The sequence below is a fragment of the Capsicum annuum genome, chromosome 7 (assembly GCF_002878395.1).
Source record: "Capsicum annuum cultivar UCD-10X-F1 chromosome 7, UCD10Xv1.1, whole genome shotgun sequence".
In the NCBI taxonomy this organism is placed as follows: Eukaryota; Viridiplantae; Streptophyta; class Magnoliopsida; order Solanales; family Solanaceae; genus Capsicum; species Capsicum annuum.
In genome coordinates, this window is record NC_061117.1 from 2325397 (window position 1) to 2351740 (window position 26344).

Consider the following 26344-nt stretch of genomic DNA (forward strand, 5'->3'; position numbering starts at 1 on the left):
CAATATCTCTATTCACGATCTTATCTCTCTTAGTATACCTATACATTCACTTTAAAGTCCTCAATCTCTACCACCCTTATCTTTCAGACACGAGAATTTTGTACTGACCAATACTCAGTCTCATATATCGCGTATAAAGAGAAAGATAGTCAGTCCTCTTAAACGACCGAGAGTGTTACGTAAAAAGGACCCAAAAGGATCCTATCCGTCAGGAGAGGAATGAGGAGCAGAAGTTAGCTTTAGAGGCAAAATCACAACAAAGAAGTTCGTTCATGCCACGACTAAATAAAATAATCAATCCAACCACCATAAAGTTACATTCGAATCAAAGTGACACATTCCTATAACTCACTCTGATAAATTATATACTACAATATTATTTTTAAAGGCAAACAATATAAAATTCGACAGTTTGGAGTTTAAGTATAGAAAATCTCAACATTTTGCATAATTATTGAAAATTTTGATTTTGAATTTATCGAGATACATAATTAGTTCCCGATACATCCAACGAAGATACATTTTTTTCTTTGTAAAGATATATAATTAGCTCTAAATACATTTTTTTTAATTTTGGTCTGTCGAGATACAATATATTCAATGAAAATACGTTTTTTCCTTTGTAAAGATACATAATTAATTTGTGATACATTTTTTCAATTTTGAGTGCATCGAGATACATAATTAACTTCAGATATATCCAACAAAGATACATTAATTAGTTGAGATTCTTGTAATTACTTTATAAGTATGGATATTTGTGTAAATATGATAAATTAACGTGTATGTTTATGTCCTTTTTCCTTATATTAAACTATTCCCCCAAAAATCTTGAATTTATCACTTTTACCCCTGACTTTCTTATAAAAATTTCATCTTTCCCGCCCACTGAAATTTCCCACCCAAAATCCATTTTCACTCTCTCACAGAGAGAGAAGAGAGAGAGAGAGAGAGTAGATGCAGCCAAACCCACTTCCTATCAATCTTTAGCTGGTTAAGGGGGTTACCCATTAAGCCAAAAAATGCCAGATTTTGCCAATCTTTTGGATCTTCAATTACCATCTGCACCAGATGAATCATTATTGTCTGAACAAGGTATGGCAGTATTAAGTGAATCTGATAGAAATAACCAGTTGGGGTTTCCTGTTTTGCTTAATGAAGATGAGCTGGACAAGGAAAATGGTGGTTGTGTTGAGTTGGAATTGAAAGAAGACGAGGTTCAGGCAGTAGTTTCTGACCGAATTGTCGATGAATCTGACCGAAATTCTCGGTTGGGGGTTCCTATTTTGATTAAAGAAGATGAGTTAATAGCGGAAAATAATGGGTATGGTGAGTTGGAATTGAAAAAAGACGAGGTCCAGGGACTAAATTCTGACCGAAATGTTGAAGTTTCCGGTGAATCTGACCGAAATTCTCAGTTGGGGTTTAGTGTTTTGCTTAAAGAAGATGAGTTAATGGCGGAAAATAATGGGTATAGTGAGTTGGAATTGAAAGAAGAGGAGGTACAGGGACTAAATTCTCACCGAAATGTCCAAGTTTCCGGTGAATCTGACCGAAATTCACAGTTGGGGTTCCCTACTTTGCTTAAAGAAGACAATCCGCAACCGGAAAATGACGGGTATAGTGACTTGGAACACAAAGAAGAGGAGGTCCAGGGACTTAATTCTGACCGAAATTTCAAAGTTTCCGGTGAATCTAACGGGAATGACCAATTGGGGTTTCCCATTTTGATGAAAGAAGAGGAGTTGAACCCGGAAAATGCTGGGTATAGTGAGCTGGAATTGAAAGGAGATGAGTTGCAGGCACTAGTTTCTGACCGAAATGTCGAAGTTTCAAGTGAATCTGCCTGGAATTCTCAGTTGGGGTTTCCTATTTTGCTTGAAGAAGGCGAGCTGAAGCTGGAAAATGGTGGGTGTGTTGAGCTGGAATCGAAAGAAGATGAGGTCCAGGCATTAGTTTCTGATGGAAATGTCAAAGTTTCAAGTGAACCTGACCGAGATTCTCAATTGGGGTTTCCTATTTTGCTTAAAGAAGACGAGTTGATGTCGGAAAATGATGGGTTTGTTGAGCTTGAGTCGAAAGAAGATGAGGTCCAGGGACTAGTTTCTGAGCGAAATTCCCAGTTGGGGTTCTCTATTTTGATGAAAGAAGATGACATGATGACGGAAAATGGTGGGTGTGTTGAGTTGGAAGAGAAGGAAGATGAGTTGAAACTGGAGAATGATCGGTGTAGTGAGTTGGAACACAAAGAGGAGGAGGTCCAGGGACCAGTTTCTGATGGCAATTCTCAGTTGGGGTTCTCTATTTTGCAGAAAGAAGAAGAGTTGATGCTGGAAAATGATGGGTGTGGTGAGTCAGAAGTGAAAGGAGATGAGTTGATGCCGGAAATTGGTGGGTATAGTGAGTTGGAATTGAAAGTAAACAAGGTCCAGGAACTAGTTTCTGACCAAAATGCTCAGTTGGGATTCCCTGTTTTGCATAAAAAAGATGAGTTGATGCAGTTAAATGACGGGTGTGTTGATTTGAAATCGAAAGGAGATGAGTTCCACACAGTAGTTTCTGATGGAAATTCCCAGTTGGGGTTTCCTCTTTTGCTGAAAGAAGACGATCTGAAGCCGGAAAATGGTGGGTGTGCTGAGTTGGAACAGGAAGAAGATGAGGCCCAGGGACTAGTTTCCGACAGAAATTCCCAGCTGGGGTCCTCTAATTTGATGAAAGAAGATGAGTTGGTGTCGGAAAATAACGGGTGTGTTGAGTTGGAACAGAAAGAAGATAAGGTTCAGGGACTAGTTTCTGACCAAAATTCTCAGTTGTGGTTCCCTACTTTGATGCAAGAAGACGAGTTGATAGCAGAAAATGATGGGTGTGTTAAGTTGGAACAGAAAGAAGATGAGTTGACCCTGGAAAATGGTGGTTGTGCTGAATTGGAGTTAAAAGGAGATGAGGTCCAGGCACTAGTTTCTGACGAAAATTCTCAGTTGGGGTTCTCTATTTTGCCGAAAGAAGACGAGTTAATGCTGGAAAATGGTGGTTGTGCTGAGTTGGAAACGAAAGAAGACGAGGTTCAGGCAGTAGTTTCTGACGGAAAGTCCGAGTTGGGGTTCTCTATTTTGCACAGAGAAGATGATCTGAAACCGGAAAATGATGGGCGCAGTGAGTTGGAATTGAAAGAAGATGAGTTGATGTCGGGAAATGGTGGGTGCGTTGAGCTGGAATTGAAAGCAGATGAGGTCCAGGCAGTAGTTTCTGACCGAAATTCCCAGTTGGGGTTCCCTATTTTGCAGAAAAAAGACGAGTTGATGCCTGAAAATGGTGGGTGTGTTGAGCCGGAGGAGAAGGAAGACAAGTTGATGTCTGAAAATGATGGGTGTGTTGAGTTGATGTCAGAAAATGATGGGTGTAGTAAGATGGAACAGAAAGAAGAGGAGGTCCATCAACTAGTTTCTGACGGGAATTCCCATCCGGGGTTCCCTATTTTGCAGAAAGAAGACGAGTTGATGCTGGAAAATGGTGATTGTGCTGTGTTGGAATCAAAAGAAGACGAGGTTCAAGCACTAGTTTCCGACGGAAATTCATTCACTATGTTGCTGAAAGAAGACAAGTTGATACCGGAAAGTGATGGGTGTGTTGAGTTGGAACAGAAGGAAGATAAGTTGATGTCGGAAAATGATGGGTGTGTTGAGTTGGAAGAGAAGGAAGATGAGTTGAAACTGGAGAATAATGGGTGTGGTGAGTTGGAAGTTGGGGTTTTGAGGTCTAGTGGTGGTGGGTTGGCGGTGAAAAAGAGTTTGGATGAGTTTGTTAAAGATTGGGTTGAGAGGAAAGTTAATGCTGGTGTGGATAAACGTAATTGTGTATTGCCATTTCTTGTTCATGCTCCGAAATCGGTAATATTCTTGTTTGTGTTTTGTTCTTTTAATGATTTTTGTTGATGAATTTGAAATATGCCCTTAAATAGCTGAGTAGGGGGTAAGGTTAGCGTACACTATACCATCTGCAAACCCTATTTGTAGGATTAACACTGGGTATGTTGTTGTTGAATTTGAAGTATGCCTGTAGAAAATGTAGTTGTTTGGTTTATGCTATTACACTGGATATGTTGTTGTTGAATTTGAAGTATGCCCGGAAACAACCTCTCTACCTCCCAAAGTAGGGGTATCACTCTACCTTCCTGAAACTCCACTTGTGGGATTACATTGGGTATGTTGTTGTCGTTATTGGATTTGAAGCCCTCTCTACCTCCCAAGGTAGTGGTAAGTTTGCGTACTCTCTACCCTCTCCAAACCCAATTTGTATGATTACACTGGGTATGTTGTTGAATTAGAAATATGCATGGAAACACCCTCTATACCTCCGAAGGTAGTGATAAGGTTTGCCTGCACTCTGCCTTCTCAAATCCAGTTTGTAGAATACAGTGGTATGTTTGTTGTTGTTGAATTTGAAGTATGCCAGTAGAAAATGTAGTCATTTGGTTTATGCTATTACCGTTTGGGATTGGCCATAAGATATAAATATAAGAAACTGTAGAAAATCATGGGTGGGTGTCAACTATGAAATGAGACATTTCTGTTTGTGTGCATCATAGGAAGTGTTTAGCTTGTGAAATCGGTTCATCTACATCTAAATTGTCACAATCAATGCCAAGTACACTTCTTGAATGTCGGATGTACACTCTCTTTAAGCAGCTGAATCTACCTAGCTTTGCTTTATTTGTTCTTTCCTGAGATATAGGTGGAGAGAATCTTCAAAGCCAAATGGTTATGGCTGCTAACAAATAGCAAGTTATGCAAGCTCATTTTGTGTGACTTCAGCTTAAGCTCATTTTTTATTTTATCTTATATCTTAGTAAAGCTTGAGGTCAATAGTGTTCAAATAGGTAGTTTTTTCCATTAGCAAGTCCCTAAGTTCCTTGAAGTTAGATTTGAAATAGGTTGATCATTTCATGTTGTTCAGAGAGGGGTTCAATTTAGGACCAAGTCACTAAGGTGAGAACGTGGTTACTAGTAGACTCCATCCTGAAGGGTGCAATGATAATATCTAATGATTTCACTTAATCAGAGTTTTCCCTTGTAATTGTTGTTTATGTTATTAGTTAATAAGTGTATCGCATTGTGGATGAAGTGAGATTTCTCCTTTATATAGTGTTGAGTAGTCTTCACTAGTATACCCCATGAGCTACCTTTTGGGTTTAAGCTTGGCTTAATGTTCATTCTCTTTAACATGGTATCGAGGTCAAACCGATGCTCATTCTCAGTTACCTGATGTTGGTCTCTCCATGTTATATTTGTCTAGACATGAGTATGTTGGGGAGGAGGGTGTTAAAGTTCATACATTGATTTAGAAAATGAACTGTTTGTCTCCTTACATGGTGCTGACAATCCTCAACTCATGAGCTAGTATCCAGGGTCGAGTTAGGCATGAGGTCCATATATATGTGTGTGTGTGTGTGTAAGAAACTTTCCACATCTCCCAAACAACATGGACTAGGTAACTCTATTATTCTTGAATTATATATGAATGTATAATTGATTTTTCTCCATTTGCTTACTTTGTTACTGAAACCAACACTTTATTAGCTTTACACTTGGAGCACCAAGAGAGCTCAATGCTATATTTAGTTTTAAGCAATTGATAACACTGGAGTCAAACATCATGAGCTAGGTCAACTTGGGTTGGCTACAACTTGTCTCCTTTAAAGTAACTCAGAGAACGTTGGAATCTTTATCCCACCGGCAATCAAGAACTGCAAAATAATTAATCTTGTGCTCTTTAATGCATGATATTGTTGCATTTAGTATCATAACATACTGTTGAATGAGTGGGGCTGAGAAGTAAGAAACATGCAGAAGCAAAGCCCCTTACTCTCTTCTATTTAAAAGTTTTAGTAGACATACATTTGTTAGATGTTTTATTTGATCAATTGATAGTACTTTTCCTATGTTTTGAAATCTTGTGTCAGGTTGAATGCTCTGTTTGCCAAAGATTAATATTTCCAGGTGACGAGGTAAAATGCTCTGTTCGAGATTGTACAGGAGTTTTCCACTTACAATGTGCTAAAGAAAAACTTGGGCTATCATCTCCCAAAATGTTTAAGTGCCCTCAACATGTAAGTTGGATTTAGCATAAATCTCGATTCTTGGCTGAATGATCACAAAACAGATTTCTTACTTAATATGTTTGATTTGGATTTGATTAGCACAATTTATTCTCACTCACTTTGAGTTGTACAGTAGTTTTAGCTATGTACATTTCGTTTCTTAAAGCTTTCTGATTCCCTGCTCTGCTTTTAACAACATGCTAGTATCTTACCTTCAACAAAGTAGTACACCACTTATATCTACTGCTTAAAATTTTTGCTGTGGAATCCATGGAACTTTTACTTTTGAGCTAAACTATGATTTATCTGGTAGAGCAAAAGACTAATATCATTTGTCCTTCTCCTTGTGCATTTTCCCATCTACAAGGCTCCAGTTGTGTTTAGACAAAATTGCATAAAATCGATTAGTTAAATACCATGCTCTTGTCTTGAGATGATCAGTATAACTGGTGTGTATATGATGTTTCTTTCCGGAATAGGTATGTTATGTTTGTAATAAAAAGATACATCTCTGGCGGTGCATCAAATGTCCACTAGCATCACATGATAAGTGTGCAGCATTTCCAGAGCACGTGGTTCATTTAAATTATCAGCCAGGGCGAGTTATTTGTTGGAAGCATCCATCTGATTGGTGTTTGCAGAAGGTCAATCTCTTCATTTGTTCATCAGCACAGTTCTATTTCTATTAGATAAGTTCTCCAAGAGACGTCTTTTGTAAAACACTGATGAAGTAATCGATGAACGAAAAGCAAAATTTCAATATAATAGTAGTTTCTATCACTGGATCTTTATTTTTGATTGATTAGGCCGGCTGACATGACAGGACTGACGTATCTTGTTTCATAAGCAGCATGAATCCTCAACAAGTAATTTGGAGGTTAGACATTTATTAAACCATGTTCGTTGCATGTAATTCTTGATGAAAGCCTTTCATTTCTTTAATACTAAAAACCTTTCATTAATAGCATAGTAAGATGGCGTCAAGTGTATGCCGTCATTGAAATTATGATTCGACAATAGTTGTTTTTACGAAGTTGACCCAATTTTCTATACAGCAAGGGGTTCTCTTTGTGAAAATATTATAAATTCACTAAAAAATAATTTTATACTTCTATTGTCTGTCGCTATTCTAGAACATTTTTCTATCTATATGCTGCCAAGGAAGTCAAAGAAAGATACATACACTACGTTGTTTTCCGAGTTAATTTTTCTTCTCGCTATCAATCTTCTATAGTCTCCGACAAGGCACTACTTCATCCATTATCTATTGTAACGTTAAATGAAATATTGAGCAACAAAAGTACAAGAGTTCATTTATAACAATCAAAAAAGTAGTACAAGGGTCCATGTATATGTGATCCGACTAGTCCTTTTCTCATCCCCTTTAAACAAACATCATTTTATTGGTGTTATCAAAGACGAAAAACACAAAAAAGTTCTAAGGTCCATTTAGGTTGTAAACGCATAAAAATGAGATGAGCTTTAATGAAGAAAGGTGCAACTGTAGAAAAATACAAGTATGTGTGTAGTCTAAGACTAATAGTTATAAGCATGAATAACATATGTAATGATAAGGAAATTGGAACAAATTACGATACAGTAAATATTAATTGTTTATTGCCGCATCTTCATGATTTTGCTTATCGGCAAGGAAAGTAAACCTTGAAGCCTTGACGAGGACATTGAAGCACCCATGAAGTGAGGTGAAATGCTCAACAGGTTTTACACCTCGTTTTAGGGCTCAAGCATTCTTTAAGTGAGCCTTTGACCAAACTACATCTTATGACAATCTTCCTTATCTTCATTAAGTTATTCCATGTTAAGATTGCATCTTACACTTAGATGGCTTTCCTCAAGCTTATATCTCACATGATGTAGTCATCCTTTTCAAATAATTGGCTACAAAGTCCTCTTTATCCTTCACCAAACTAAACAACTAATGGTATGCATCCTTCAATGTTGTCCCTACCGCAATTTTCTATATTAATCCATTGAGGTGCTCCATCAGATAACATAAAAGTTGCATGGATCTTATCCTTGAAGTCCCAAATAATTCAAAAATAGTGCTTTTCACATGAATCAAGAATTTGAGCACCATATCCAAACCTAAATCGTCAAACACGCATGTGTGCACACACACATATTGGGTAGTCCAAGTTCTATGATCATAAACTCTCTTAATATTGAGTTTGCAAAAAAACCCTCATGCTTCCACTTGACCTTGTATCCACAAACTCATTTGTTATTAGAACTACATCAGGAATTTGCATCCACATATATACACACACAACAAATTTGAAGTTAAGTGCATCCATCACCTATTTTTATCTTTATGAGCACTTCATTATTAAATTACTGACCAGACTAGTCGGTCTAAATCTTGTGTCCCTTAGCACCACTCTTCTTTGGGATAAGTACAACAAAAGAAACGTCATAACTCTCATCAAATAAGCCCACATATGGTAGAAACAGTCTATGTTGCTCGGATACGGGTGCGGGTGTCTAATAGGAGTGCGGATCCTTCATGATCTAAAATCTAGGATTTGGAGATACGGATCCGGGTATGGATACGGGTGCTGAGATCCGGCTAAAAATAATCCAATTATTTAAAAAATAGAGTTATAAAACCTAAATTATAGATATTGTCTGAAAACCTGAGGAGAATATTGATCAAGAGGAGAATCCTGGAAAGAGATAAAAGGAAAGTGAGTGACATAGAAGTTTCTAAAAATAAGGTATTCCATTTTCTTCAATTTTACCTTAACTATTGTTTGATTACAGGAATCATTGAATGTGTATGGTATTTCTCCGCCGATTCTGCTTTCATATTAGTTGTCATGTTTTTCTTCATTGCCGTTTTTCCTTTCCATTGCTACTTTGATTTGCTTCTCTTGAGCCAATGGTCTTCTGAAAACAGCCGCTCTACCTCCAAGAGGTAGACATAAGGTCTGCGTACACTCTACTCTTCCCGGACACCACTTAATGAGATTTCACTAGGTATGTTGTTGTAGTACCAAAAATCAGTTGACCAGATCGATCGATCGGTTACAAATCCCACACCCACACACATTTTGTGTCGACATGATTGCGACACCAAAATAAAGATTCCGAGCAACTTAAGAAACAATTTAGGTAATCCATCATATGAACACTCATACTGTCTTACTAGTGATCAAAGAATGTCAAAAAAATTGTACCAGATCGACCGATCGTGTACAAATCCCACACACTCATTTCGTGTCGACACGGTTGCGGCACCAAAATAAAGAGTCCGAGCAATGTAGGTAATCCATCATATGAACACTCATACTGTCTTAGTAGTGATCAAAGAATGTCAAAAAGTGAATCCATTTGGTCTGTGTGCCTCACCTTCACAATGCATTGTTTTTTAACAGATAAATTAAAACCAATCTGCTCTTCCTTTTGTTATTAGATAGTTGGTAATAAAATCATGCTATAATATTTTCTCTGTCCCCCTTTAAGTTCATTACCATCTATGTTGACTTTCTCAATATATCTATATCATTCAATATTTGATACAAATAGTATGAACTTGTGTGGGCATTTAGTTCATTTAAATACTTAGAATCCAGGGTTCTCTAATTATTGAAGGATGGAAAAATTGTTACTTATTCCTCATAAACGTTGAAGATCTCACAGTTTTAAGAACTCTGGGTTAATTATTTTGAGAAGATTCCGTGTAGCGTTTCCTTTAGCTTGGAATCAATAACTGATTTACTTATTTTAACCTCAAAATTACAGGAGATATTTGCTAATTTGCCTTTACCATACGTGGAGGAGGAGTTCAAGATTGACTTAAGTTGGAAAGACATGATTGACAACAGATTTGAACCACCTCCATACGTGCATATCAAGAGAAGTATCCTTTGCATATTCATTGCCAAGTCTTCTTAAATTTTGGATTTGCATTGTAGTTGTAAGCATTTCAATGAATGGACGACTGATATCATAGTTATTTTTTATTCCAATGAACGATCAACTGATATCAATCTAATTTTTATGAGGTTGTTTAAATTTATCTTCCTAAGTTAATACTGTTGAGTCTTCGATGTGTGTAGTCTTTCTTTTTTCTTTTCTCTTGTTTAATCCTTTTCACGGAAACTGTTCCTATCATTAATTCTTCTTGATTACATACTTAGCTCTTGCTAAACGTTTCTATATGCTGCTGTAGACAGAAAGACACCTATAATGGAGACGTTGACTTATACTAAGTTCTAGTGATCTCAAAAATAAGAATAAGGTGACGCATAATTTTTTACAAGCTAGGCATAAGTTCCATGGCTTTTCTAGTCTATAAGTTTGATAAACTTCTAACTCAATAATACAAGAATAGTGAATAGTAGCAGAGAAAGCATAACAAGGAGAACAATCCGTAGTCGACTAAATATATTTTTTCTGATAAATGAAGAGATGGGTTTGTTGTAGTGAAGTGAGGGATAACCTAGTGGAAATGACCCTCTAGGTTGGTGGTTCAAGTCATCAAGAGAGATGAGAGAATGATCCACCATCGACTCTTGAATAAGGGGTTCTGTGGATGAGTTTATCATATAGAAAAAGGGTGTGATCAGCTTCTCAATCTTTAAAAGAACAGAACCGATTTCGTCATAAGCTTGTGCAACTTTGAGTCTCAGTTAGTCCTTTTTCTAAGTCTCTCTCACTTGAAAACAATGACATGATCTTCATAATATGAATTTAGTTCAATGTAACCTTTGTTTTCTATATGAAATGAAGAAGCAAAGGCCCAATCAATTACTTGAAAATAGGTTCAAATTTCCAATCTGGTTGGGCCATAGCCATATGCACATAAGTATCTGTTGTATTCCCTGCATTGTTCATTTGCCATGGTTGAAACAAGCAAAAACACTTGCCCTTCAAACCATTACTACATACACTTGGTCTTGGTGGCAATAGCATATCTTGTTTTTGGTTTTTGAAAATTCAAGTAAATTTCCTTTATTGCAATGTGTAGAGAAACAAAAAACTTAAACTGCATCACAGAAGCACATAAATCATAATTCACCATGTTAGTTTGTCAGGAAAAGTAGCACTATGCAGAAAAACCTTGACTGAATTAGATGTTTACCTCATTAAGAAAAAACGTGATGGCGTTAATGCTGATATTGGGTGCACAAGCTGCAGATCCACAGAATGCTCGGACAATTGTGTTTGCAGGTAATGCCAATGGTTGTGTGGTTTTCTAGTCTGTTCTTGCCGGCCTGGAATTTTCTCTTACTAATTGTCAAAATGTACAATGATTTGGTGTTGTCATTCCTGATGTGAATCGTAGGGAAGTCTGGAGATTTATATTCTGATGCAACTTTGAGAAAGTTAAGCCTATATTATGATATTATTTGTGCATTAGAGTCTCAGTTTTAGGATAAGGTCCTGTACAGCAAAGGTTCCTAGAGCACCCTCTTTCTTTTATGACATTTGGTTGACAAATTGGATTTTTTTTTTTCAGTTTCCATGTCTTCAACATTCCTTTACTGTTGCAGGAGTAACCCATTGTATACCAACAATATACTTATATAAATTCCATACTTCCAGCTAAAAGTGCAGTGCAGAAGTAGGTTTACAGTTGTCCCTCAACTATAATTATTTATGTAACTATTGTTTTTTGATGAAACAAGGTGAGCTTAAGTAACTACTGTTTGCCAACTGAAGTCCTGACTCCTATCTTCTCTAAATTATCTTAGGTTCAAGTTTCAGGTTGCATCCACACAAAACCTGTCACTTTTGCTTCCCAAGGACATTTTCTTGCTGCATTTGTTTCTTGACACTTCATTGGGATAACACGACAACTGTTATACTTCGATCTCTCGGCAGAACAGAGAATCTGATGAAAATTCCCCACCTTTCTTTCTTTTCATATTAAACTTTCCTGCTCAATTGCAAAGTTTCAAAACCCTTTCATCTTAGAGAAGAGCTGGTTTATTGACTCTGCTCCCCTCTTGGAAACTTCTCCTGAATCTTATGTTCCTGATGTTGCCATTTCTGCATTCTGCCTTTGTAATATCCTTTGATGTTGCAAATGTTAAATTAGTTCTTTTAGTCGTACCTCCATCCAACAGTCGAGCCAAAGTTTTGTTCTCTCATTGTTTTTCATTTTCAGCTTTACAAAAATGTTAGTATTCATCCCCAAGGCTCCTGATACTTTTCCATACCTCGCTTGAATGTGGATGTCATAGCCCTTGTGCACCATTGACGGTCCATTCTGCACTTGCTTTAATCAGTTCCTTCCAAACATCTACTTTTGTTCAAAACTACTTGTATATTAGGATTTTCTTCTGAATTCTCAGGTTTTTCAGCCTCAAAGCCCCATACTTTACTTGTATCAATCGCTATGGACATGCAGACAGTTAATACACCTTTAACTGCTTCTTATTGTGATTTTCACCAAAATATTAGACTTGCTTCAGTTGAAGGTAGATCTTTATACACCTTTAGAGTGCACTGTTAACTTTTATATCCATTAAATGATTTAAATTGAAATCATAATTTTGAGTATACTTGTTTAGCAATATTTTCTTGAGCCGAGGGTCTATCTGAAACAACCTCTCTACTCTATGAAGGGATAGGGTCTGTGTGGACACCACCCTCCAGAGACCCCACTTATGGGACTGTAGTTGTTGTCTAGCAATATTGGCACCAATGCTAATAACTACTTCACCATATTCTGTGATCTCCATAAATAAAATAGGCAAGTCAAACTAATTTATTGATCTTGCTGCTCAATTATTATAGTTAGACAACAATGGAAGCCTTGAAGGGAGTAATTCTTCAGTTTACTGCAGCTTTTTCTACAATGTGCTCTGTTATCTCATTGATCTTCTAGAAATCTGTACTACCTTTCCTTGTCTAGCATGTTAGATAATTTTAGTGGGAATGGGGTTCCAGTAGCAGCAATGAAGGTCTATCAAAACACGTTTGCCAATCTGAATGAAGTGTATTAGTCTTCCCATTTTGAAGCTCAATAACTATGTCAACATGAATTGCTGTGCTGTATATTTACAAGGAGCCTTCTTGACGGTTAAATTGTGACATAATAGGGTTCAATGCATAAGTTGTTCGAAGGCGTGCCATTGCTCTGATATGTGCTCAAACAGACCGTTTCGGAGAGATAAAAGGGTAAAAGTTGTCAAGGTGTGATACTTTAGTACTCAGGTTTCCTTGAATCCAGCTTATGGTTTTGATTATCATATTTTATTATAAGTGGTAGAATGTCTTCATGCATTGATTTGGTTCATTCTTCCCTGTGTTGCTTTACAGACTGAACTTTGTGGTTGGGGGGTAGTAGCAGCTGAATCCATAAACAAAGGTGATTTCATAATTGAGTACATTGGCGAAGGTGATTCTCTTACAAGTGAAGCTGTCAACTCTTAAATAATTTTCTGAGCTATTCATGTTTCTACATCTCTAGTACACATAAATGTATTTTTGTGCTTATACCATCTTTCAAGTATTCACATTCAACACTTATCTATATAATGTTATGCTCTGCACCAAATAACAATTATGCCTTAATTTAAAGAAATTTGGCGTCGACTATATGAATTCTTGATGCAAGACATTGTCAAACCATCTCAAGCAGCCTCCTATCTTTAACGCGTGGTAGTTGAATTTTCTATCAACCCTGGTCATTTTCAGTCGTTTAATTTTGTATGACCAGGCGTCCATCTTAGCATCTGCATCCGCATCTGAGACACTTATCTTGGTGGATATTTTGAATCTTAGTGTCCCAATATTTCATAGATAACTGTTCTATCGAGCTTGCCTTTCACTTTGGTAGGTATACTTCTTATTACATAACACTCCGATAACATTTTTCCAGCTCTACCATCGGATTTTGATTCTATCTAATATCTTTATCTATCTCAATATTCTCCTGGAACGTCAAGCCTAGATATCTGAATCATTAGTATTTAGGTATTTTGCAATAATGTCTAGTCCCACAGCAAGTTCAATCTCCTTATGTTGACTAAACTTGCATTGCATATATCATGTTTTACTTCTACTCATTGTGAACCCTTACTGACTAGAGTGCTTTTCACAATTCAACATTTTTATTGATGCCTTTTGTCGGTTTGTCAATTAGCACGATATTGTCACCATATAACATATTATCCATTACTAGGATAAACACGCAGGATTTCAGTATTGAAAACCCGGTGTAAACCCACAGTTATGTGAAGCTCTTTGTATCATGCAAATCCTTTTCCTGAAGACCTATTTGCTATCATGTCATCCATGATTCCTTGTACTGCTCAGCAGGCTCATATGCCTGAAACGTGCAGTGTCAAGCAGAAGACTTTCTGCTAGTTAATTTGGATGCAGAAATGTCAAACTCTTTTGCATGTAAATGCCCTTTAGTGACCCATTTGCCGTGCAATCTTTATGCCTATCATCGAATGTAAAAACATTTTGTTTTAGCTAGCATTTTAAGGCTTTCTAATTTGGTTTGTCTTTTCATGTTTCAGTTATTGATGATGCCTTGTGTGAAAAAAGGCTATGGGACATGAAATACAAGGGAGACAAAAACTTCTACATGTGTGAACTACGGAAAGATTTCACAATTGATGCAACTTTCAAGGGAAACTTGTCCCGTTTTCTCAACCATAGCTGTGATCCTAATTGCAAATTGGAAAAATGGTTAGTTCTTCTAATAGCATTTCCTTGTTTCAGATTGTTTGCACTGCTCTTTAAGACCAGATATTGCTTTGGTATGCATTAACATATTCCAGTGACATCTTTTCCGGATCAGACTAGAGCTGTTCCACAACACGGGTCTACGTCAAGATCTCATTAAGTTGAATTTGAAAAGGATATATTCAAACACTATCATCTCAGATTTGACTTTTTTGAAGTTGGATGCCATAGCCCTAAGCCACATTAAAGAATAGAAACATGGATTTCATTTATGATGTCATGCTTTCAGAGTAATATATGCCTATGTTGTTTGGTCTCTTCAGAAATGATTCTGGGTGTGTCAAATCCTCCAAAAGTAGCGCATTTTTGGAGATCTGTGATGGGTACGGCAGTATTTTCGCTGAGTTCGAGCAACATATATATACACTCCTTATTTTTGTTCAATTTTAAGGTTTATTCGTTTTTATTTGAATACTAGAGAAAAATTCTATTGAAGTTGTTTATTCTACCTTGTCACACCAACTTCCAACTAGAGGAAGAGTTAATATTAGACCAGCCCCATTATCAGAAAATATCATTATGTCAAATCCTAGGACACAGAAAATCCTGAATTATGGCATTTTTCAGATGATGTGATGGTATATTCTACAGGCACCTGAGCTATGTTGGTCAGTTTAGATTCTTGTCTCGATAAACTTTTTCTTTGAGATGTCCTCATCTGTTATTGCTCAATTTCTATCAAGTTTTCTCGCTGTATCGAACATCCATTCTTGCATAGGAATTGGTTAATATAACTACACCTGTACAATGCCATGTCTTATTTTTCTGTATAGTTTCTAACTTACGAATCATTTTTTTCTTTTTCTGATAATCACATATGTATCATATCTTAGTTGCAAGTGTTAAAAGTTCAGCGTACGTGGTTCTTCCTTTATGCACATTGTGTGCCTTAATCAATTTTGTAATGGTTTACTTTTATTACCTATTAAAGGCAAGTTGAAGGCGAGACTCGAGTTGGTGTCTTTGCTGCTCAATCCATCGAAATAGGAGAGCCTCTGACCTACGATTACAAGTATGCTTCTTTTTGTTGCTACTTCTATAACTGTTATATCATGCGGCAAAGCTGTTTAGGTTCTCGTATTCTTCTTATCTGTCTAACCTTTAGCGATAACTTCAAGGCATGCCAGTAATATATGTCTCTACGCTTTTTTACCTCTTGTGGTTATACATGATATCTGATATATGTACGATTGATTGGTATGAGCTACTCAACAAGAAGAAACCTCCTTTTCATTTGAGTTTGGTGTCAGGGAACGAAGACAAAATTACTTTCTATTACATCTTCGGCTATTTAGCCATATTATTTTCAGCGATATGTGTGATGTTTGTATGATGTCATAGGGGAAACCGGGGAAGCTTCCAGATATGTGATTTTGTTTGATGTATCTTTTTATTTCCACCAAAGATGTGGTAATATGCCTTCAATTTTGCTTTTTGAGCCACAAAATATAATGTTTGATATGCCATTTGGGATGATTTTGGTTCTAAGCCTGTTAGAAATCCAATAATAACCAGTGGAATAGAAAGATATGCTAGAATAAAGAAATCGCTTCGAGTTAAATGAAAAGACTGGGCTCTCGAGGGCATAATTCTTTGCTGGTTCAAGTTCTTGATGAGAAAACTCAACGTTAGTTGTTATTGTGGCCATAGCAGTAAAATGAAAGACATTCATAGTTTCTTATAAAGGGCAGCCCGGTGCACTAAAGCTACCGCTATGCGCGGTGTCCGGGGAAGGGCCCCACCACAAGGGTGTATCGTACGCAGCCTTACCTTGCATTTCTGCCAGAGGTTGTTTCCAAGGCTTGAACCCATGACCTCCTGGTCACATGGCAACAACTTTACCAGTTGCTCCAATGTTTCTTATAGTTGAATTTCCATGTGAGGAATGGTCTGCGAAATAAATACTCCGAGCTTTCACATGCATTCTGTTTTGCTATAAGCACGATGAACTTGATACTTTTTTCTCTTTTTGGAGCTTAAAGGTTTACAGTTTAGTCATGTGAACTTATCGATACACATGTTCTCCGAAACTAAAACCTGACCGTGCGCTTTCAAGTTGTAGTGCTACACTTTCACATCATCTACATTCGGCTAATTAGCACAGTATGCAATGTTCACACTGCTGTTTCAATCCGAATAAGACATCTTTGTTTTCGTATTCTGCAGATTCGTGCAGTTTGGACCGGAAGTGAAGTGCCAATGTGGAGCTTCGAACTGTCAAGTATATCTCGGCAGCAAAAAGAAAATCACAAGTAAACTCGACATCTCCTGGGGTTTGAAACGCAAGAGAACATCTACTTCTTGCCTAGCGATTATCAAATCGAATTCATGTTAGCCTATTTTTTCTCATTCGATCATTTTTACATATCGCGTTTTCTACAAAATTCAATAAACCAAAAGAAAGGCATTGCAGAAAAGAGAAAAGGAACAGAAAGACTAGTTTTATAAGCATTGTTACATTGATTTATACTGGCAATATGCCCTTGTTGAGCATAGTTATTTCACTTTTATTGTGAAAGATATAACAAGATCCTCACATTATAAAGATCATATCTTTTCATTTTATTGCTTTTTAATTCTAGTTGAAAATTCTTGATTTTCTATGTGTTCCCTTTTTCTTTCAAGGGGAGGGAGGTAGGGATTTGCTGGGGGTCTAGCGGAAACAGCCTATCTACGTCTTCGGAGGTAGTGGTATGGACTGCGTACATCTTACCCTCCGTTGGCCCCATTGTTGTGAGGGAGGTAGGGTTAAGTTTGTGTACACTCTATTCTCTCCGAACTTCATCTGGTGTTCCCTTTTTCTTTCAAGGGGAGGGAGGTAGGGATTTGTCGGGGGTCTAGTGGAAACAGCCTATCTACATCTTCGGAGGTAGTGGTATGGACTGCGTATATCTTACCCTCCCTGGACCCTACTAGGCGAGAATTCACTGGGTATGTTGTTGTTGTGAGGTAGGTAGGGTTAAGTCTGTGTACATTCTATTCTCTTCGAACGCATCTGTTGTGTTGCACATTGGGTATTTAGTTCTTAAATAGTTGAACTTGAAAGTATTTTTGATAAACGTGATGTTTGGATCAACTTTCTCGCATCTCGACTGATTTCATGAGATGCATACCGCCTCCTATCACCACCAACTATCGGTTATGCTACTACTCCTTTGCCTTATTTCTAAGGGCCTTTTGAAAATAGTTTTTCTACCTTCGCTCAAAACGCATTCGGACGTCCACACTCCCATCAATCTATAGGCTAGCACACACGAAAAATTGTAATAAATATCTAGTTCCTACTATTCGCTCATGTCTTAAAAAAAAGCTCTGTTTGCTACTCCAAAACAACATAATCCATTTATGGGTCGTTTGGTTGGAAAACAAGTTATCCCGAGATCATAAATCCGGTATTAGTAATCCCACCCTTAAGGAGGAATAAGAAAAATACTCCAATCCCGGGATAACTAATCCCAGGATGAGTTATCCTATGCATTTTATTCCAATCAAACATGGGATAAGCTTTCCTTCTAAATCAATATCGGGATTAGTTATCCTTATTCCTCCTACCAAACGACCCCTTAATATATTCCCCCAGTCTTGACTTTTCGCCACTGTCACCTGACGATTGGCTGAGAAAACTTCTATCATATAGCTGGGTACAAATACTTCAATTAAAGACGAGTAAGTTCCTAACAAATCTCTCTCTCTATATATTTATTTATTTACCCTTGATTTCATTGCTACATAGCATTGAGAAAAAGAAACGGTTACAATAACAAAATAATGTGATAACCGTTATTTAAGAGTTTTAGATATCATTAAAAAAATAAAACTTTAAAACATACATGTCATCAAATGTGATTCATGTGTGTATTATTCTAATGACTTTTTCACAATCAAATACTTAAATGCTAAAACTTTATAGTATTGCTCAATTATTACATTCAATAATTTGCAAGGTACATTTAATCAACTAAATAAGTAAATAATTAAGAATATTTTGTAAAGGAATAAGATTCTTTGTATCATATAATTTCAAATAAATTATGTTTGAGAAAATATTATATATCTCAAAAAGATTAAGAATCTTTTTTCTTCCTCTAATTTCTATATTTAATTGTGGTTAAAAGTGATTATTATTCCATAAATGACTTGTGCAATTCCACTTTATCATCAAATTAATAATTGCATTTATGGCCAATGATTATAATGACTTTTGACCATATTCCTCTTCTACCATAACCTTTTCCGTCTATTTTTGCTTGTTCATTATTGATCTAACAAATATCTTATAAAAAATAACAAAATACAACAACAACAAATCCAATGTATTTTCATATAGTGGGGTCTGGGGAGGGTGAAATGTACATAATCCATACCATTATCTCCGAAGAAGTAGAGAAGTTGTTTTCGGTAGACCCCTGGCCCAAGACAAAGAATAATAATTAAAGTCGTAATAACGCATCAAACAAAAAAAAAAATAGCATACATAAGACACCCACAAAGTGATACCCTACACTAACGAAGGCACCCACCATCCCCATACCTTCATACTATCAGCTCCAACCGTTGAACATAGCTTTAAGACTACCAGCCCGGCTGCCCCAAAACTCTTCTAACTATTGGCTACGACTCCCCCACATGTACTAGGGTCATATCCTCGGAAAGCTGTAACTGCTCTATGTCACGTCTAATCACCTCTCTCCAGTATTTCTTCGATCTACTCCTACTCCGCCTGAAATCATCCAAAGCTAGCATCTTATACCTACGAACTGGGGTATTCGTGCCCCTCCTCATCACATGCCCGAACCATCTCAATCTAACTTCCCACATCTTATCCTCCACTGAAGCCACTCCCGAATAGTCTCATTTCTAATCCTATCACTCCTAGTAAGCCCGTACATTCAACGCAATATTTGCATTTTCATAGATTAGGTATCGAATAATATTTGATAGATACGATAAAATGGACAAAAATAACAAATTATATTAATTTTTCAAACTGAAAAAGAACTATTGAATATCTATTTTTAGTATTCTTCTAATCTGCCTTAATCTTGGTGGACAGAGTTGTGTGGTACCCATCTTAATCTTGATGGACAAATATTTATGTAATCAGTCGAGATGCACTTAAACTAACACACTCAGGGATTAATTAACTGAATTCACTCATTTTATTTATTCCAATTCAAATAGATCGACCAAAATCTACATTGTTCGTTTATCTTATATGCCTATTTCCATTATTTCAGATCGAGATGAATGATAAGTCTGAGGCAACTATTCAAATTCTAAAGAATATGTTTTGAGCATGAATGGTTGGATAAATATCACGTGTAATTAGTTGAGTTGAATCAGATAATTAGATATATATCACATGTAATTAGTTGAGCCGACTCGAATACCATACGATTAAATAAATATTTCATGTAATTAATCAAGCTGACTCGAAATCACATGATTAGATAAATATCACGTGTAATTAATCGAGCTGACTTAGACACCACACGATTGGATAAATATCACGTACAGTTAATCGAGCTGACTCATACAACACACAATTAGGTAAATATCACGTGTAATTAATCGAGTCGACTCGAACACCACAAACTCTCTCTCTATATGCTTCCCCGTATCTCTCATTTCTCTCTGTCACACACAAAAAAAGAAATCCCAAATATGCCTATCGACAAATTCGTCAAGATCTATGTCTCCAGTCGCCGTAAAATTAGATAAATATCTCGCATAATTAATCAAGTTGAATTAAACACCACGTTTATATCCTATATATGCTTCCTCATATCTCTCAGTTCTCTCTCTCACACACTAGATCAATCTCTCCCCATACAATAAGATAAATATCTCGTGTAATTGATCGAACTGATTCAAAAACACCACACAATTAGATAAATATCACGTGTAATTAATCGAGCTGACTTGACCATCGCTCGAAGCTCGAGATTTTTTTTATCAAAACGAAGAAGGGCGAGGATGGCCGTGCATGTCTTTTTAACTATCATGGTATAATTATCGAGCTTTCCTTTTTATAGTGGCTTTCAGCTCCTCTCCTCGTTCCGCCCTTCTGGTGCCTCTACTCTACTATACTAGATAGACAAACCAGTCATCGATGACATAATACCTTCTCTGCTTGTCTAACTCAAATTAGATAGCAGAAATCACTCGAAATAAGCTTCTTGATTGATTCATTGCGCTGCCCCCCCCCCCCCCCCCCCTTCCCTCGTAGAATTTGAACCTATTGAGGGGGCCTCGACTCAGGAATGGGAGAGTGACCGAGTGATCTTTCTCTGTATATACTTTTCGATATTTTTTATTTCTATCTCTCTCACACACACGATCAATTTCCATCTACAACCACCCACCCACCCCCTCCTTATCTACAAATATGCTAAGATCTACGTCGCCGGTCTAAATAAATATCTCATGTAATTAATTAAGCCGACTCAAATACAACACAATTAGATAAATATTTGATTGACTCTAACACCACGACTATCTCTATATATGCTTCCCCATATCTCTCATTTGTCTCTCTCTCTCACACACACACACACACACACACACACACACACAATCAATATCCCTCACACCCAAATATGCCTATCGACAAATCCGCCAAGATCTACGTCGCCGGCCACCATGGTCTCGTCGGCTCCGCCGTCGTCCGCCACCTCACCAGGCTCGGCTTCACCAATCTCCTCCTCCGTTCCCATTCCGATCTCGATCTCACTAACCAACTCTCCGTTGACGAGTTTTTCTCCTCTCAAAAACCCGATTACGTCATCCTCGCCGCCGCAAAAGTCGGCGGAATTCACGCTAACAACACTTATCCAGCTGAATTCATAACTATAAACCTCCAAATCCAAACGAACGTCGTCGTTTCAGCGTTTAAGTACAAGGTACGTAAGTTGCTCTTCTTAGGTTCTTCGTGTATTTACCCTAAATTCGCGCCGCAACCGATCCCCGAAAGCGCGTTGTTAACTGGGGAATTAGAGGGGACTAATGAGTGGTATGCGATTGCGAAGATTGCTGGTGTAAAAATGTGTCAAGCGTATAAGTTGCAGTATAATTTCGATGCGATTTCGGCAATGCCGACGAATTTGTATGGTAGGAATGACAATTTTCATCCCGAGAATTCGCATGTTTTACCTGCATTGTTGCGTAGGTTTCACGAGGCGAAGGTGAATGGTTTTGATGAGGTGGTTGTGTGGGGGAGTGGTTCTCCGTTAAGGGAGTTTTTACACGTCGATGATTTAGCGGATGCGGTTGTGTTTTTGTTAGAGAATTATAGTGATTTGGAACATGTTAATGTGGGGAGTGGGAAGGAAGTGAGTATTAAGGAGTTAGCGGAGTTGGTGAAGGAAGTTGTGGGGTTTAAAGGGGAGTTGGTTTGGGATACGAGTAAGCCGGATGGGACACCGAGGAAGCTTATGGATAATTCGAAGATTGCTAGATTGGGTTGGACACCAAAGATATCGCTTCGAGATGGTCTTGTTGATACTTACAAATGGTATGTGGAGAATTATGGCAAACAATAGTTCAGGTGACTTTTGGATGTATCTTGATATGAGATTGTTGTTGTTATTCATGTTTTCGGATTGTTCAAAGATTATAATAAGCTTGAATTATTGATTCTCTGATGTACTTATTTCGGAAACTATGTTTTTGTTAATTATTTTTGCCAAAGATCCAATTTTTAATGTTATTTGAGCAATGCCCACAAATTTATATGGTAGAAATGAGTCAAATGACAATTTCCACCTTGAAAACTCCCACTTTTTACCTGCATTGTTATGTAGATTTCACGTTGTTAAGGGAGTTTTTACACGTCGATGATTTAGCGGATGCAGTTGTGTTTCTGTTAGAGAATTATAGTGATTTGGAGCATGCTAATGTGGGGAATGGGAAGGAAGTGAGTATTAAGGAGTTGGCGGAGTTGGTGAAGGATGTTCTGGGGCTTAAATGGGAGTTGGTTCGAGATATGAGTAAGCCGGATGGGACACCGAGGAAGCTTATGGATAATTTGAAGATTACACCAAAGATTTCGCTCCGAGATGGTCTTGTTGATACGTACAAATGGTATGTGGAGAATTATGGAAAGCAATATTGCAGGTGACTTTTGTATGTTTACAAGATTATGACATTGTTGTTGTTATTCATGTTTTCGGATTGTTCAAAGATTATAATAAGCTTGAATTATTCTCTTTGTACTTATTTCAGATACTATGTTTATGTTAATTATTTTTGCCAAAGATTCAATTTTTAATGTTATTTGAGAAATGCCCACGAATTAATATGGTAGAAATGACAATTTCCACCTTGAGAATTCCCATGTTTTACCTGCATTGTTACGTAGATTTCACGAAGCGAAGGTTAATGATTTATATAAGGTTGTTGTATGGGGGAATGGTTCTCTGTTGAGGGAGATTTTTTCACGTCGATAATTTGGCGGTTGCAGTTGTGTTTTTGTTAGAGAATTACAGTGAGTAGGAGCATGTTAATGTGGGGAGTGGGAAGGAAGTGAGTATTAAAGAGTTGGCGGAGTTGGTGAAGGAAGTTGTGGGGTTTAAAGGGGAGTTGGTTTGGGATACGAGTAAGCCCGATGGGACACCGAGGAAGCTTATGGATAATTCGAAGATTTCTGGATTGGGTTGGACACCTAGAATTTCGCTTCGTGATGGTCTTGTTGTTACCTACAAATGGTATGTGGAGAATTATGGCAAGCAATAGTTCAGGTGACTTTTGTTTATTTACAAGATTATGAGATTGTTATTGTTATTCATGTCTTCGGATTGCTGAAAGATTATTATAAGCTTGAATTATTGATTCTCTGATGTACTGATTTTGGGTACCATGTTTATGTTAATTACTTTTGCCAAAGATTCAATTTTTAATGTTATTTACGCAATGCCCACGAATTTATATGGTAGAAATGACAATTTCCACCTTGAGAATTCCCATGTTTTACCTGCATTGTTACGTAGATTTCACGAAGCGAAAGTTAATAAACTTGTTAATGTGGTTGTATGGGGGAGTGGTTCTCTGTTAAGGGAGTTTTTACACGTCGATGATTTGGCAGATGCGGTTGTGTTTTTGTTAGAGAATTATAGTGAGTTGGAGTATGTTAATGTGTGGAGTGGGAAGGAAGTGCGTATTAAGGAGTTGGAAGAGTTGGTGAATGAATTGTGGGGTTTAAAGGGGAGTTGGTTTGGGATACGAGTAAGCCGGATGGGACACCAAGGAAGCTTATGGATAATTCGAAGATTGCTGGATTTGGTTGGACACCAAAGATTTCGCTCCCAGATGGTCTTATTGATACCTACTAAATGTGGAGAAATATGGAAAGCAATAGTTCAGGTGATTTTTGAATGTTTACAAGATAATGAGATTGTTATTCTTGTTTGTATGACTGTTCAAAGATTGTAATAAGCTGAGTTGAATTATTGATTCTCTGTTGTATTGATTTTGGGTAATGTGTTTATGTTAATTATTGTTGCCAAAGATTCGATTTTTATTCGATGTGCCTCTCTCAACTATTCGTGTTTAATATTGCAATAGTTCATTGTGAAATTGTCTAAAAGCATGGATTTGTTTGTATTGAGTTTTACTTCTTGTTGGTGATACACTCGTTGACAATCTTGATAACGTTGTTGTGTGGGGAACTGATTCTTCGTTTAGGGAATTTTGCAAGTCGATGATTTAGCTGACACAATGGTGTTTTTGTTAGAGAATTATAGCTGATTTAGGACATGTTAATGTGGGGGGTGGGAAGGAAGTGTGTAATGTACTTACGAATTGAATGCGAATTCGGGCTAAATTTGTAGTTTAATTACTTCAATCACAATCACAGTTACAATTCAATTTGGAAAAAATATGAGTAACTGAATGATTAATACTCTGCTTCCGCCATTAATGGACTTATGAGGAAGAAGAAAAAGAAACCGAGGGAAAGTGAGAATGTAGAGAGAGAATTTATTGGGGAAAGTACCAGATATTTGTCTAACTAACTCAATCCTCCGTTGACTAGGATATTTATTAGCTGTTGAGTTGTGGCTTTAATCTGGGCCGTTGATTACTTTTAATCTGGAACGTCATCCCAATCCTCCTGCCAGTTATGCCCACCTGCCCTCCACGTGAATTATTCTTAGCCACACCTGTGTACCCCACTTTACTCTTTTATTCCCCTTGTTCTCTATTATACTAAATCAGTACATATGATATTGCAACTCCAAAGTATTACAAAATGTTGTACTGATTTTGGGAACTGTGTTTATGTTACTTACATTGTTTTTCCTAAGATCCAATTTTTATTCAATCTGCCACTATCAAGAATTTGTATTCAATATTGCAATAGCTCATTGTGAAATGTCTGAAAGCATGGATTAGTTTGTATTGAGTTTTACTTCTGGTTGGTGATAAACTAGCTAACGACAACAACATACCCATTGTAATCCCTCAAGTGGGGTCTTGGAGGGTAAGATGTATGCAGACCTTACCCTTTCCTTTGTAGGATAGAGAGGCTGTTTCTGATAGACCCTCAGCTTAAGAGGGAAGTTATTCGTAGAAGGGTTGCAAGAAGATAAAATGACAAAAAAATATCAAGATTCAAAGCAAAATGAAGGAATAAATAGTAGAAACACGGAAGAATACAAACCACACGATTACTAAATAGTATTACTAATAAAGAGAAGAGGATGCGGGGCAAGCCCCCTGCCTCTCCCACCTATTTGGGTACTATGTTATTATTTTTCCAAAGATCCAATTTTTGTTCCATACTGCAATAGTTCATTGTGATATGGCTAAACTAAAGGCATGGATTAGTTTGTATCGAGTTGTACTTCTGGTTGGTGATAAACTAGTTGAAAATGGTTGAAAGGGAGGACCTTTTTTCATCTCATTGAGAATGTAAATGGAGTAACTATTTAACAAAATAGGATTTTCTTTTGACCACTTATGGGGAATCCATCTCAATATTGAGATATTACTCCTAAAACTAATGATTTGCATCTTCAAACAGGCTTATGGTACTCTCTTCTCTTTTCTTTATTTTATAATCATGGTGTCCGCCCAATTTGCCTCGACTAGTTCCACGAGGTACTTGTTACCTCTCACCAGCAAAAGTACTGCTACTCCCTTCTGTTAGTCTTTGTAAGTCATGGAATTCAACATGTTATGTGCACTCATATCTGCTATAGTGAGAAAAAAATATCCACTTCCATACATTTTGTGTCACTTTTGTCCTGAAAGAAAATGATATAGAGGAACCATAAAGAATTCTGACACTGACACATGAAGTTTCCAGTAATTTAGCTCTTGGGATGTGGGGTTGCAAGCACTACCTGTTAATAGAGTGAATGGGTTTCTTCAGTGAGTCTAAAATCACAGCCGATGTCGTAATTTTAATTTCTGTTCAGATAGTCATGTCATCCTTCTGTTATAATGCCTTAGCGTAACTCCAGGAATTTTGGATGCTGAACATGCTCAAAAGATGCCTAACGCTTTGGGCGTTGATTATTT

General features: G+C 37.1%; 3 protein-coding genes and 1 pseudogene across 3 annotated transcripts; all 4 read left to right on the top strand.

Moving 5' to 3' along the window:
* The first annotated feature begins 881 nt into the window (after positions 1-881).
* Positions 882-17384, top strand: LOC107854240 (auxilin-like protein 1). The gene is made up of 11 exons (XM_047415086.1): positions 882-3887; positions 5960-6106; positions 6577-6741; positions 6948-6974; positions 9860-9977; positions 11194-11290; positions 13168-13261; positions 13388-13466; positions 14596-14767; positions 15756-15836; positions 16991-17384. The coding sequence occupies exons 1-11, from the start codon at positions 1023-1025 to the stop codon at positions 17157-17159; spliced, it is 4014 nt and encodes a 1337-aa protein (XP_047271042.1). The 5' UTR covers positions 882-1022; the 3' UTR covers positions 17160-17384.
* A 3770-nt stretch (positions 17385-21154) lies between these two features.
* LOC107854238 (putative GDP-L-fucose synthase 2) lies at positions 21155-22532 on the top strand. The gene has a single exon (XM_016699236.2). The coding sequence runs from the start codon at positions 21424-21426 to the stop codon at positions 22363-22365; it is 942 nt and encodes a 313-aa protein (XP_016554722.1). The 5' UTR covers positions 21155-21423; the 3' UTR covers positions 22366-22532.
* Positions 22533-22556: 24 nt separating this feature from the next.
* Positions 22557-23086, top strand: LOC124899987 (probable GDP-L-fucose synthase 1). Its single transcript, XM_047415087.1, has one exon. The coding sequence runs from the start codon at positions 22557-22559 to the stop codon at positions 22941-22943; it is 387 nt and encodes a 128-aa protein (XP_047271043.1). The 3' UTR covers positions 22944-23086.
* A 151-nt stretch (positions 23087-23237) lies between these two features.
* Positions 23238-24344, top strand: LOC107854213 (annotated as a pseudogene).
* Positions 24345-26344: the final 2000 nt, after the last annotated feature.

Coding starts and splice junctions, on each gene's coding strand:
- LOC124899987 (XM_047415087.1), top strand. CDS start 22,557: ATGGTAGAAATGAGTCAAATGACAATTTCCACCTTGAAAACTCCCACT.
- LOC107854238 (XM_016699236.2), top strand. CDS start 21,424: ATGCCTATCGACAAATCCGCCAAGATCTACGTCGCCGGCCACCATGGT.
- LOC107854240 (XM_047415086.1), top strand. CDS start 1,023: ATGCCAGATTTTGCCAATCTTTTGGATCTTCAATTACCATCTGCACCA. Junction 6,742..6,947: donor CTGATTGGTGTTTGCAGAAG/GTCAATCTCTTC, acceptor TTTCATAAGCAG/CATGAATCCTCAACAAGTAA. Junction 6,975..9,859: donor CCTCAACAAGTAATTTGGAG/GTTAGACATTTA, acceptor TCAAAATTACAG/GAGATATTTGCTAATTTGCC.